Source organism: Chiloscyllium plagiosum, unplaced genomic scaffold, assembly GCF_037043375.1.
Source record: "Chiloscyllium plagiosum isolate Xiang-an unplaced genomic scaffold, Cpla_swu_hap1 HiC_scaffold_28, whole genome shotgun sequence".
Classification (NCBI taxonomy): Eukaryota; Metazoa; Chordata; class Chondrichthyes; order Orectolobiformes; family Hemiscylliidae; genus Chiloscyllium; species Chiloscyllium plagiosum.
Genome location: NW_028270166.1, coordinates 6,051,654 through 6,066,348, shown reverse-complemented (window position 1 = coordinate 6,066,348; position 14,695 = coordinate 6,051,654). Strand labels below are relative to the sequence as shown.

At 42.6% G+C, this 14,695-nt stretch overlaps 1 protein-coding gene and 1 pseudogene across 2 annotated transcripts in view; both read right to left on the bottom strand.

Moving 5' to 3' along the window:
* mau2 (MAU2 sister chromatid cohesion factor) overlaps positions 1-14,695 on the bottom strand; it is a 65,878-nt gene that overhangs the window by 26,491 nt on the left and 24,692 nt on the right. For both annotated transcript variants that reach the window (XM_087975927.1, XM_087975928.1), the window contains 4 exons: positions 12,965-13,111; positions 5,018-5,108; positions 4,212-4,315; positions 1,345-1,422 (listed from right to left, as the gene is read on the bottom strand). In XM_087975927.1, the coding sequence (XP_087832053.1) occupies positions 1,345-1,422; positions 4,212-4,315; positions 5,018-5,108; positions 12,965-13,111 (420 nt within the window). The remainder of the gene's footprint in view (positions 1-1,344; positions 1,423-4,211; positions 4,316-5,017; positions 5,109-12,964; positions 13,112-14,695) is intronic.
* LOC122565466 (proteasome subunit alpha type-3 pseudogene) lies at positions 6,777-7,994 on the bottom strand (annotated as a pseudogene).

The window sequence follows — 14,695 nt, the reverse complement described above, 5'->3', positions numbered from 1 at the left end:
GAAGTTCAGCTTGGAGGGGCCCTTACAGTGTCGCGGTATTGTCCCTATCTGAGTCAGAAGGCCTGGGTTCAAGTTTCACCTGCTCGACAGGTTTATCAGAACACTCCCAATGCGGCCGATTAAAAGAGTGACAGAGTTAGTTTGTGTTAGGGCTATTGTGGCATAGTGTCAGCATCCCTCCCTTTGAGCCAGGGATTCATGTCCCATCTAGTCCAGAACTGTGTCATAATATTCCTGAACAGACTGACTAGAAAATATCTGCAAAGCTGAGCTTCGAGAGTACATTCTACAGCATAACAGCGCAGACCTATCCCGCTCCTACCCTTCTATCTGCTTGTGGGCCTGACTGCTTCTTCCTGATTCACCATGTGATGACACAGTTCTAGAGGAAGTTCAACACCATCAACTGCACAACGTTCAGTGCTTCCTACTTCCCACAAATGGAACTCCTTCGACCAGGTGGATCAGATTGACCAGATATCCCAGGCTGAGAATTGCCAAAATTCACCAATAGAATAGATAGAGAAATCAAACAGAGATTGGAATTTAAATTCAGATCCTCTATAAGCAAAGCATCAGTTGGTTTGAGGGCTGAACTGCTCAGCGAGGTACTGGTATTAACTCCACGTACTCAGCCAACGCCACAGGACAGTATACAATACACAAAGTAGAAGATTGCAGCAGAAACAGGACATCAATTTGGGATGGCACAGTGGCTGACTGGTTAGCACTGCTGCCTCAACAGTGCCAGGGACTGGAGTTCGATTCCAGCATCGGGTGACCGTCTGTGTGGAATTTGCACTTTCTCCCCGTGTCTTCATGGGTTTCCTCCCACAGTCCAAAGATGCGCAGGTTAGGTGAAATGGCCATGCTAAATTATCCATAGTGTTCAGGGGTGTGTAGGTTAGGTGCATTTATCAGGGGTAAATGTACAGTAATAGACTAAGGGAATAGGTCTGGGTGGGCTACTCTTGGCAGAGTTGGTGTGAATTTGCTGGCTGAAATGGCCTGTTTCCACTCTGTGGGGTTCTATAAAGATCCACCGGTTTCATTCTAGTTGGTTCTGAATTGGCCAATTTCAAGTGGGATGTGAAAATCGGTTAATGAGGGAGCAAATTCAACTCAGGCCCTATGCTGTACTTCGTCGCGATCTGATAATTCAGATTTGGTAAGGGGTGTGTGCACCTGAGTATGAAAGGTCTGCCAATATTAACCATCTTTCCAGTGGACTGTTTTCCTCAGAACAAGTCTTACCCGGAAAGGGGTCAGAGGAAAGGAGAGAGAAACTATTATATAAAAAGAAGTGTACCAAGTAGTGAATCTTCGTTATTTTTCATTACTTACCAGTAACGTGTGAAGCTGGGCAGCATGGTTTGAAAACAACCTGGGAGACTGCTGACACAATTGACAGACCTGAGAAATCTGACAAGATAAAGAATGTCAATGAAATAAACCTTTGATCAAAAACTACTTTCATTTGCTTCACTAAAAAGGATCACATACCAGCTGCCTCAGGTGTTAATCTATAGCATTAGAAGCAGTCCATTTTGCCTAAATAGAATAAATGTCACATCAGCATTCTGTGACCCTACTTCATCCAACCCTTTCTGCATATCCTTTTACTTATTTCTTCCTTAATTTTAGTTGGATTCCCTACACGTTTGCACTATTCATCTGAACTATTTGCGTTAGTGAGGTCCACCTGCTCAACATACTCTTGAAAAGATTCCATTACGATAATGAGTTTTTTTGCAAAATAATTCATAAGTATTGGACTGAATTTTAAGATTTTAATCCTGCAGCTTCACTTATTTGAAGGAAATATTTTATCCTGCGTTTCCCTATTGAATTTACTACTGACTAACATCTTACAAGTGGAAATATCTTATCTGCTTCCACTCAATTGAATCTCATGAGAAGTCTTTAAGTTTATATCAGGTTGCTCTACAGTATTCTAGTTTCTAAAGTAAAGAATCTCAGATTGTTTAGCATTTATACCAAGACTGGCTTCTGCTGGCAAACTAAGATTGCACTCAGAAGTATTCTCTACAGAGGATTTGTTAAAATCAGCAAAGAAACCAAATCAACCTAGGAAAACCTTAAAAATCACACAACACCAGGTTATAGTCCAACAGGTTTAATTGGAAGCACACTAGCTTTCGGAGCGACGCTCCTTCATCAGGTGATTGTGGAGGGCTCGATCGTAACACAGAATTTATAGCAAAATTTTGCAGTGTGATGTAACTGAAATCATACATTGAAGAATTGATTGTCTGTTAAGCCTTTCATCTGTTAGAATACAGTGATAGTTTCACTTCTTTCATGTGTAAATCACAAAACTCTTTTTTTTAAAGTTGCATTCTTGGGTTAGCTGTTAACAATGGTGATAGCTAGACAATATGTTTCAGGGTTTTGTGATTTAGGTCATGATCTAGGTCAATGGTGGAGTAGTTTCGAAAGAATGAGTGGCTTACTCATGCTTCAATTTCCTATGTTCCTACAGATTGAAGATATCACGAGGAGCTCATTAAGCTAGGTAAGAGAGACAATACATCACCTTGATATGCCACAGGCTCCTACTATCAAGCCACTTTAGATTTATGATACCAGGAAACCCATTTCTCTGCATAATCTCACTTATTAAAAGGGTGCCCCAACTCAGCCCATACTGTCAAAGGTTTCTTCATAAAGGTTGAGTGACAAGAATCTTACATCCGGTCAGTCAAAAGGACTCTGGTTTACAAACTTTTATGAACAACAGCTCATGATTGTTAGCCTCAAAGAAACAAACAGATATGGGGAATTTAAAAAAAAACTATGATGCCTTGTGCAACTGTTACAAAACTGAAACATAGATTGTTTAAGTTTATTTTTCTACAATAGACAATGTATATTCAGAATTCAAGTGATGCCTTAACAGTATAAATATATCACTTTCATTTTGACTTGTATTGTAGGATTTTTTTATTTGTAACCCAACACACTTTCAGCCTTGATAGAAATTAATAAACTATTTACTTTTGAAAGCAGATACAAGTTCCAATTATAAATATTAAAGTACTTAAACTAAATTTGCAACAATGCATTGATTGGAGATCCAATTTCAGGATCAGGAGAAGAGAGAAAGGTTATTCAGGCCCTTTGCTGCCATTGAATCTGATGACACCTGATCTATAGCTTAATTCTAATTTCCTATTCTAGTCGGTAATAGACTTGCTTGTCTAACAAAAATACTTCTTGGTGAGAAATTTCAAGAGTATCATTATTCTTTCTATGAAGAGGTATTTCCTGACATCAACTTCAGGTTAAGCCTGTTTGTTCTTGAATCCCTAGTAATTCTATTTATGAACAGAATGGAATAGAACAGAACAAAACGCCTACTGTGTAGAAATAGGCCCTTCGGCCCAGCAAGTTCACACCGACCCTCTGAAGCCACTCCGCTATCCTATTCCAGTAACACTACATTTTCCTTGGCTAATCCATCTAGCCTGCACATCTTTGGACAGTATGGGCAATTTTGCATGGCTAATCCAGCTAGCCTGCACATCAGTGGACTGTGGGATGAAACCGGAGCATCCGGACGAAACACATGCAGGGTCAGGGAAAATGGGCAAGCTCCACATAGAAAGTCGCCTGAGGGTGGAATCAAATCTGGATCCCTGGTGCTGTTAGGCAGCAGTGCCAATCACTGAGCCAACCTGCCACTCAACTATTTTAGTGTATTGAACACATCATCTAGACAATCCTTAATCTTCCAGATATTTTCAATCAACCTATCCAGATATGTTATGACACACCTCTGGAGCAAGTAGGACTTTAATCTGTCTCTTCTGGCCCAGAGGAAGGGACACTACCACTGGTTTAAACTGCCTTTCCTCCAAGGTTTTGGACCCTCCTTTAAAACACTGGTCTTTAAGACACTCCTTAAACGCATTCTCATTAACCAAGATTTTGGCCTTTTCTTCCAATGTGTTCTGATGTGGATGATACCAAATTCTATTTAAAAATCCTCCTTGTTAAAAATATGAAGATAAGTTAGTATATTAAAGACACAATACAAATGCAATTGTTGTTATCGTGGGCAACAGATGAGAGACTTTTGCTCAAAACCAAGTAGGATGTGAACTCATGTCTCAGAGGTTAAAGTCTAAATTGTGCTTAACATACTATCTTTTTCTGATCCTGTCCAGGCTACGAGACAGTGTACAAACCTCTTGGAGAGCTGTTGCTTTGTGGCCTGTTACAAGTCGACACATGATAATATGTTCCAGTAACATGACTTGAAATGAAGAGAGTATTGGGCTGCAGTCCAGCACTGTACAGATAAGAGAGAACTATGTTTTACATTACTATGATACATCAAATACCATTTCTAATGTAAAGCTTTAAAACCAAACCATTGAATAGTAAGTGTCTTAAGAAGTCTTTAGAAAATTTATACAAACAGCAAGCATGACCTATCAGTTGGAACCTTCATTTCTAAATAATGCTTCCATGGTTAAAAGGTAGTGTAACCAAGCCAGACAGGCCAAAAAGGTGACATGTTTACAGTGATAACATTGCCCAGTTGTATTGTTCCCAGTGTTAAACAATGACAGATCTGTACCCACCAGTATTTTAAGCCAGTGTGATAGTGATTGTCCTGCAGTCACCATTACTACACCCCAGTGTTATACAATGAGAAACCTGTGCACAGAGGTACTGTACTGCAATAAATAATGGGAGAGCTGGCCCCACCGGTACTGTACTCATGTTATAGTGATAGACCTTGACCCAACAGTACTTTACCCATGTTATACAGTGATAGACATGGCCCCACCAGTACTGTACCCGTGTTATAGAGACAGACCTTGACCCACCAGTGCTGTAACCTATTGCTGTGCAATTCAATCCAGGCTTGAAGATGACAATCTTCAGAATCTACAATTCAATTGCAAAGTGGAAAAGATCCATAAATCTAAGCCTCACCAAGCATCTATGTGAAACTGAAAACAGACAGGAGTTCCACATGACTTACTTTTTAATTTTTCTAACTGCATGAGTGCTTTATCTGTGTACTTCTGAGCTTTCTCTAGGTATCCAGCTTGCATGGAGTGCATCACCGTCACCTGAAACACAGAAAAAACACCACTGAGATGTTCTTCACCCCAACATTCAACACCTGATCCTTTAAACAACACTGTCCAATCTCACGTGAGAACACAATCATGAATATCAAAGCATGCAGCAAGCTACCTGGGGACACTTTGATAACTGGAATTTGTAAGCATACTGGTGGGTGAATGGGGTAGGATAGTGGTGAGAAAGCCAAGACATGAAAATTTTCCCATCCCCTCCCTCACTAAAAATTGGAGAACCTAAATAAATAACTTAACAGGGAGAGTTATGAGATTTGACAATTTCATCATTCAACATTTCAACTGTTGACAAGAGTAAGTCCAGGAGGCAGATGTGCAATTACTTTTATAATGGAAATGTAAATATTTGAGGAATAAAGCTAAAAGGATATGGTAAAAGGAAAAGTGGTAGTGCAAAGCAGCTTGGCCATCCAGGGAGGTGACAGTAGTGCACTTGGATAAATGGCCTCCTCTAGTGAGATTAAATTCAATGAATTTAACTAGAGAAACTGGAAATATCCTTTCCTAATCTCTAAGTTTAGTGATTAAATGCAAGAAAATATCACTGCTTTATTGTACTATATTACCCTGCGATGTTCCTGACTCAAGTCCAATTTTGGCTAGTTAAGGAACCATGATGAGAAACAGTTATTGAAGGATAAGATAAAAATCAGACAGAATTTTTGTTTCTGATCTACAATCGAGCTATTCACTCCTGGAAAGTACATATTTGAAGGCTGGATGAAAGGAGGCTCCGATGCTGCCCTGTTGAGTGCTTGCCTGCACTTGCCACTTAGTTCAAAAGCATATTGAGCCAAAGTTACAGGAAGCAACTTGAACCTGCAAAGACCAATGTTCATCAGGAATGTGGCTGTGGCTGTCAAAGGTCAATCATCTCAGCTCCAAGAGTTCGCTTCAAGGTAGTACCGTGAGTCCAACCATCTTCAGCTGCCTTATCATTAAGCTACCCTCTATCATAAGGTCAGACAATATCCAGGCTTGGTTGAAGAGTGGCAAGTAACATTTGTGCGACACAAATGGCAAGCAATGACCGTCTCCATAAAGACAGAATCTAATCAGTGACCTTCAATGGCGTTACCATCAACGAATCCCTCACTATCAACATTTTGGGTGTTACCACTGACCAGAAACCAAACTGCAGTAGCCATATGAATGAAGTGACTGTCAAGTGCAGGTCAGAGGCTAGATATATGGCTGCAAGTAACTCACCTCCCAACTCCTCAAAGCTTGTGCATGACAGACGTGCGATGGAATACTCCCCACTTGCCTGGGTGAGAATAGCTCCAACAATACGCAAGAAGCTTGACATAATTCAGAATAAAGCAGCCTGCTTGATTGGCACAATATCCACAAACATACATCCCTACCATACCAATGCTCAGGAACAGCAGCATGTACCACCTATGGGATACATTGCCAAAATTCACCTAGGTAATTAGACAGCATCTTCCAAATCCTTCTTGAATGACAATGGCAGCAGATATATGGGAACAACACTACCTGCAAGCTCTCGTCCAAACTACGCACCACCCTGACTTGGAAATATACTGGTCTTCCTTCAGTGTTGCTGTGTCAAAATCTTGGAATTCCCTGTCTAATGGCATTGTGGGTGTACCTTCAGCACATGGACTACAGCTGTTCAAGAAGGCAGCTCACTATCACCTTCTCTACGGCAAGAGATGTTGGCCCAGCCAGTAATTTGCACAATCCATGAACAAATAAAAAGAAAAACAAATCAAGGCAAATGGGGCAAAAGTGACATTCTCTACCCTCTTAGTTCCACAGTTTAAAGTACAGATTGGACCTCCATCCTCATCTTTCACTCAACAGATGTAAGTTCAGAAACATGGTCAAACTGGGAATATAAAATCACTAAGTCGCAAGAATGTGTTAACACCTCACTTCAGTTATAAGTAATCTAAGACCTTGATGGAAGATAGATGGAAATGTTTTAAGGCAATATTTTTGCTAATCTTTTTAAGTTTGATTTAAAAACATACTTTTGAACACTGGGTGAGACACAGGCAGCTAGATTTGAGCTCAGTCACAAGTCTTTTTGTTTCAAACAGTACTGTATATTTAAAAGAAACTAATTATATGGTGTCTTCATCAGGTTCATCACCTTCCTTAAGAGATTCTTTGATACATTTGCCTGCTTCCTCTTTGATATCTTTAGGTACGAGCTCAGGCCTGCCTTTCATAATTTTTCAAACCCAGTCTAACTCCAACTCAAAAGATTTATCCGTAACTTCATCATGGTTGATGTGGACTATTTTCGCAGCTGCTTTAACCACTTCCCTGCAAGCCATGTCTTTCACTTGCAGCTTCTCAATCTTTGTTTTGCAGCTTCTTCAGCTTTTCCAACTGCGCATCCCCAGTAACTGTGGAATATTCCTGAAGGGTCAATGATGTACATTTTAGCTGCATCATCCTGATCATAAGATCCCATAATAAAGCTGCTTCCAAATGACTGCACAGCACTATACAACATGTAAGCATGGACACACATTGCTACTCTGTCTGCCAGATGCCTCAATAGAATCTCATATTCATAATTAGATCTAGAGTTGGAAGCTTCTACTCCTGCAATAACAGTAACAGACAGTGCATTTGTCAGCAGAAATGTAACTACCATTTCTACATGGCAATCGACGTCAAATATGCATTTGTTGGCATTCTGTTCAGTTAGTATAGAAAGGACCAGTGTCTCTACTAAAAACATTACTCAATTTTAACACCTTATCTCGACAGCTATGCTGTTTTCTCCAGCTTTCCTCACACATTCAATCTGAAATATGCGCCCATCAGAAGCGAAGTACAGGCTAACAAACGATACCCAGAACCAATGGAACTCATTCTGGACCTAACTTTAATAGCAGCAATGGCACAGGTTACAAGTTTATTATTATTTGTTCCTGAGACGTGGGCATTGCCAGCCAGGCCAGCATTTAATGCTCTTTCTAAATTACCCTAGAGGTGGCAGTGGTCAGCTGCCTTCTTGAACCACTACCGTTCTTGTAGCGTAGGTAGCCCCACCATGCTTTTAGAAAAGGTGCTCCAGAAGTTAGACTCAGCAACACTGATGGAACAGCTATACATTTCCAACTCAGGAAGGCGAGTTGTTTGGAGGGGCACTTGCAGCTGATTGGTGTCCCATGTTCTGCTAACCTTTTCCTTCTCGATGGTAGTGGTCATGAGTTTGGAGACTGCTGTTGAGAAGCCTTGGTGAGTTATTGCAGTGCTTCTTGGTTCACAGGAGAAAGTGAGGTCTGCAGATGCTGGAGATCAAAGTTGAAACTTTATTGCTGGAACAGCACAGCAGGTCAGGCAGCATCCAGGGAACAGGAGATTCGACGTTTCGGGCACAGGCCCTTCTTCAGGAATGAGCAGAGTGTGTTCAGCAGGAGAAGATAAAAGGTAGGGAGGAGGGACTTGGAGGAGGGGCGTTGGAAATGTGATAGGTGGAAAGAGGTCAAGGTGAGGGTGATAGGTCGGAGTAGGATGGAGGCGGAGAGGTCAAGAAGGAGACTGCAGGTCAGGAAGGCGGTGCCGGGCTGGAGGGATTCGGCTGAGACAAGGTGGGGGGAGGGGGGATGAAGAAACTGGTGAAGTCCAAGTTCATCCCCTGTGGTTGGAGGGTTTCCAGTCGGAAGATAAGACGCTCCTCCTCCGACCATCGCGTTGTTGTGGTTTGGCGGTGGATGAGTCCAATGACCTGCATATCCTCGGTGGAGTGGGAGGGGGAGTTGAAATACTGTGCTACAGGGTGGTTGGGTTGGTTCGTCCGAGTGGCCCAGAGGTGCTCTCTGAATCGCTCCGCAAGTAGGCGGCCTGTCTCCCCAATATAGAGGAGGCCACACCGGCTGCAGCGGATGCAGTAGATGATGTGGGTGGAGGTGCAGGTGAATCTGTGGCGGATATGGAAGTTTCCTTTGGGGCCTTGGAGAGAAGTGAGGGGGGAGGTGTGGGCGCAAGTGTTGCACCTCCTGCGGTTGCAAGGGAAGGTGCCGGGAGTGGAGGTTGGGTCGGTGGGGGGTGTGGATCTGACAAGGGAGTCGCGGAGGGAGTGGTCTCTACGGAAAGCTGATAGGGGAGGGGAGGGAAATATATCCTTGGTGCTGGGGTCTGTTTGGAGGTGGCGGAAGTGACGGCGGATGATGCGCTGTACATGGAGATTGGTGGGGTGGTAGGTGAGGACCAGTGGGGTTCTGTCCTGGTGGCGGTTGGAGGGGCGGTGCTCAAGGGCGGAGGAGCGGGAAGTGGAGGAGATGCGGTGGAGGGCACCGTCGACCACGTCGGGGGGGAAATTGCGGTCTTTGAAGAAGGAGGCCATCTGTGTTGTACGTATTTTGAACTGGTCCTCCTGGGAGCAGATGCGGCGGAGACGAAGGAATTGGGAGAATGGGATGGCGTTTTTACAGGGGGCAGGATGGGAGGAGGTGTAGTCCAGGTAGCTGTGGGAGTCGGTTGGTTTGTAGTAGATGTCCGTGTTGATTCGGTCGCCTGAGATAGAAACAGAAAGGTCTAGGAAGGGGAGGGAGGAGTCCGAGACTGTCCAGGTGAATTTGAGGTCGGGGTGGAAGGTGTTAGTGTAGTGGATGAACTGTTCAACCTCCTCGTGGGAGCACGAGGTAGCGCCGATACAGTCATCAATGTAGCGAAGGAAAAGATGGGGGGTGGGGCCAGTGTAGTTGCGGAAGATGGATTGTTCCACATACCCTACGAAGAGGCAGGCATAGCTGGGGCCCATGCGGGTGCCCATGGCTACTCCTTTTGTTTGGAGAAAGTGGGAGGATTGGAAAGAAAAGTTGTTCAGGGTGAGGAACAACTCTTTATAAAGCTGGTCCAGTTCATCTTCGGGTCAATTTCAAGACTCAGGATTTTAACCCCAGCGAGGGTAATGCCACTGAATATCAAAGGGCGATGGTTAGGTTTTCTCTCATTCACAATGCCACTTTTGTGGCATGTTCATTACTTGCTACTTATCAGCCCAAGACTAGGTGTTGCCCCAGTCTTACAGCACATGGGCACAGACTGCTTCAGTACCTGAGCACTTGCGCATTGTTTTGTAGTGTTCAGCACAATCTGTAAGCATTCCTATTCTGCCCTTTTTTTGTGGGGGGGGGGTTGTGGGTGTGCGCGTGCATGTAGGCGGACAGGACATTCATGAAGCAGTTGCAAGACAGTTGGCCTTAGGATGCTGAAGAACTCATGCAGTCATGTCTTAGGACTGAGATGATTCACTTCTAATCACAACCATTTTCCTTTGTATTACGACTCCAAACAGCAGAGAGCTTTCCCCTCATTCCACATAGACTCCAGTTTTGCCAGGGGTCCTGGATGTCATGTCAGTTATTCTCCCTGCATCTCTGGAGTTCAGATTTTTTGTTCATGCCCGAACCAAGGCTACACTGAGATCAAGTGCTGGATGGCCCTTACACATTACAAACAAAGCTTCAGCGAACAGATTATTTCTGAGCGAGTGTTGCTTTACAGCACTGTCCATCACTTTGTTGATGAGAAAAAATATATACCAATAGGGGCTGAACTTGGTTGGATTGTATTTGTCCGGTTTTTTGTGGGCGAGACCTGGGAAAACAATTTTTCACACTGCTAGAAAGATGGCAATGTTGCAGCCATACTGAAACAGCATGGCAAGCTATTTCTGAAGCACACGTCTTCAGTGCAATCCCTGGAATGTTGCCAGAACCCATAAACTTGGCAGTATCCATTGTCTTCAGTCATTTCTTGTGACTCAAATTGGTTGAAGACTGGAATCTGCGATGTTGGGGACTGCAAGAGGAGGCTGCGATGGATCACACTCTACATTTTGGGCTGAGGACAGGCACAAATGTTTCAGCCTGGACGTTTGCAAAGATGTGTTGTATGTCTCAATAGGCCGAATGGCCTGCTTCCACACAATATGGATTCTATGATTCTCTATCAATCTGGGAATGTATATTTGTTTAGCCAGCTCCTCCTGCTCGTTGATTAATTGCCCATCCCCATTCACAAATGAATGTGGCAGGAATACAGAGCTGAGATCTGATTGATTGGCTGTAGGATCACTTAGTCCTATTCTACTGTTCAGCATGTAAATACTCTTGTGTAGTAGTTTCACCAGGTCGACACCTCACTTTTGTGGCATGGTCTCCTGCACCTCCATTGAACCAATGAAGTGCAAACAGGATGCCATTTAAAAATACAATGATAATTTGGCACAAATTGACAATCTTACTTGGACACCTGGTGCAAAGATGGAAACTGGAGACTTGATAAGCTGTTGCAGTTGACTTGTTAAACCAGTGTAGGGCAGGAACGAGTTACGTGCTCAATGTGTAGCTGGATGAATTGTGTTTCGTGTATTGAGGGGAATAGAGGAGGGTTTACATTCCTCTGAACTGTGGTTCCTAAAGACAGTGCCGACCAAAAGTGGGAATAAGTTCCTTCAATTTGTGACATCTCCCTCATTTTAATAAGACCAAGTGCTTATATGTGCTGCAGTGGCTCTATGCTCAAAAAGCTATTCAATCCTTGCTTGATTTTTTTTCTGTGAAGGGCCTTGGTAAAGGCACAAAGCAAGTTGTTGCTCAGGAACGTACAAGTCAGTGTATAATCACTGACTTATTCAAAAGCAACAGGAAGGATGTTCATTCATAAATTTTGATCCTTTCCGCAGTCACTAGATAGCAGCCAGAAGTAGGATTTACAGGTTAGCTTCTTCCTTATCGAGCTTGGGGCCACTCAGAGATCAGGAAGCCTCCGCAGCACAGATTGGATTTGGAACCTGCTCAGATTAGATCAGCCGCTCTCAAAGTATTGCTCTCACCAAACAGCAGACTCTGCAGAGTTACCATTTGCTCAAATACCAAAGATTTGCATTTATACAACACAAAAACAGAAACGACACAAATACTTAACAGGTATGGCAGGATCAGCGGAGCAAGAAATGGATTTAATGTTTCAGACGCACAACCTTAAAACTGGGAAAGTAGAAATGTAAAAGGTTTTGAGCAACAGAAAAGGGAATGTCAGGAAAAAAAAAGAGGTCTATGATATACCAAAGGACAGCAGAAACGGCAGCGTGGTGGTAACGTCTCTGCCTTGTAATCAAGAAATGCAAGATAATCCACTGGGAATTTGGGATCAAACCCCACCACGCATCTGGCTGAATTTAAATTCACTTAATTCAACTGGATTATTAAGCTAGTCTTAGTGATGGTGACCAAGACAACTATCGTCAATTATTGTAAGAACTCATCCGATTCATTAATGTCGTTCAGGGAAGGAAATCTACCATCGTCATCCAGTCTGACCTACATGTGACACCTGACCCACAGAAATGACTCTTAACTGCCCTCTGTAATGGCCAAAAAAGCCACTCAATTCAAAGCAATTAGCAACAAATGTTAGCCTTGCCAGAGACACACCATTTCAAGAAAGAATTTTTTTGAGAAAGTACAAAAGGGTTCATGTGCACAGCTGTTGGGAATTGTAATGGGACAAGTAAAACAAAAGATGTGCCCGAAGAAGGTCTCAATGGTAGTATCCCAATCAGCTGTGGTGCAAATCAAACTAATGAAAATAGGAGAGAAACAATGGAAGAATAACCAAAACCAGGAAAGAAAATGGAAGGGAAGTCGAGGTTATCAGCTAAAATTGTTGAATTTTTAAGAAACAGATTGAACAAATGAAATGCTCTCTCAGGTCTGATATTTAGCATTTTTTAAGTAACAGTATCATGGTCTCCTTTAGGTGTGTAACAGTATTTAGCACAGAATTCACCCCTTCACTCCCCAAAAAATATTATGTAAACTCTTACTCACCAGGTAAACCAACACACACATATGCTCCTTTGGTAGCCAGTGAAAGAGGTCTGCAGGGTTAGTAGGCAGAATCTCGTCATCATGCAGCGTCGAGATGGTTTGAATACATTGCTGCAACTGTTTCAGACAGGGCTTCACGCTTTTTACCTTCAAGAGTATCACAGATTATTCCATCATTCACTGGTTGGTTCCTTCTTGGAAAAAATGCACATTCATGTTTGCTGAAGCTATTATACGAATGGGTGCACATTCCAACAGATATTTACTGAAACAGTTCTGCTTGGGTTTACTTTCACAGTTATCCAACTCCTGCTTCTCAGTCAGAACGTTTGGAGTTCATAATATTTGTCGACACTCCCAGTGCAGTACTGGAGAGGGCACTGCACTGCCAAATGTGCCATCTTTCAGGAGATGTTAAACTGAAGTCCCAACTGCTTTGTCAGTTGGATGTTGAAAGATTCCATAATGATATTCAAACAAAGCATATTCATTCATCAACCAATAACATCTAAAGAACATTATAAAGGTCATTATCACATTGCTGCTTATTTGAATTTTTAGAGCATATGGGTTGGCATGCCCGCATTACAACAGTAACTACACTTTCAAAATTGCTTCATTGATTGTACTGGGATGACCAGAGTTTAAGGAAGTAACTCTCTTCGTACAAGCCTTTCATTAACTCTTCTGTAGAGCACTGACGGTACATTCAGACTTAAACATCAAATTTAATAATCATTTGTGACAGAATGTTCATTATTCATATTATCTTTGCATAATGACACGGTGGCTCAATGGTTAGCACTGCTGCCTCACAAGGACCCAGGTTCAATTCCAGCCTCGGGCGACTGTCTGTGTGGAGTTTGCACGTTCTCCCCACGTCTGTGTGGGTTTCCTCCGGGTGCTCTAGTTTCCTTCCACAGTCCAAAGATGTGCAGGTCAGGTGAATTGGCTATGCTAAATTGCCCATAGTATTAGGTGCATTTATAGGGTAGGAAAATGGGTTTGGGTGGGCTACTCTTCGGAGGGTTGGTGTGGACTTGTTGGGCAGGAGGGCCTGTTTCCACACTGTAGGGAATCTAATCTAATCTAACTTTTTTAAAAATTCAAACGCCCATTTTAACTGTCTGCCACAAGTTGTGGTCTCTTCCTGCTATATTGTTGGTCAGAGCAAATCCATTATTTAACCTCTTGTTCTCTTTCAGAATCTTGAAAACGTGTTTTGGACCACCTTGGAATCTTTTCAGTTCAAGAAAATTGGTGTAGAATTTCCAGCACAGAACTGATCCAGTAGGATCCACTCAAGCCTCCCCCTATTCTCCAATACTCACCCTTTCAGCATATCCTTTTATTCTTTGCTCCTTTGTATGTTTTAATTCCCTCTAAAATGTATCTTTTTTTTTACCTCAACTGCCTCACTTAGCAATGAGTTCCAAATTATTACCACTCTGGTAAAGAAGTGCCTTCCAAATTCCCTATTGATTTAGTAATTATTATTTTATATTTATGACCCTAATTTTTTTTAAAAATCAACCCTGTTCAGAAATGTTAATACATACCTCCGGAGGAGGTTTGATCTTAACTTTGGCCTCCTCCTTCAGAGGTAGGATATTACCACTGTGCTACAAGAACCCTTATGACTCTAGTTCTGTACCCACTGCACAAGTGCAACATCTTCTCTACCGCTGCGATACCAAATCCCTTCAGGATTTCAAAGACCCCAATTAGATC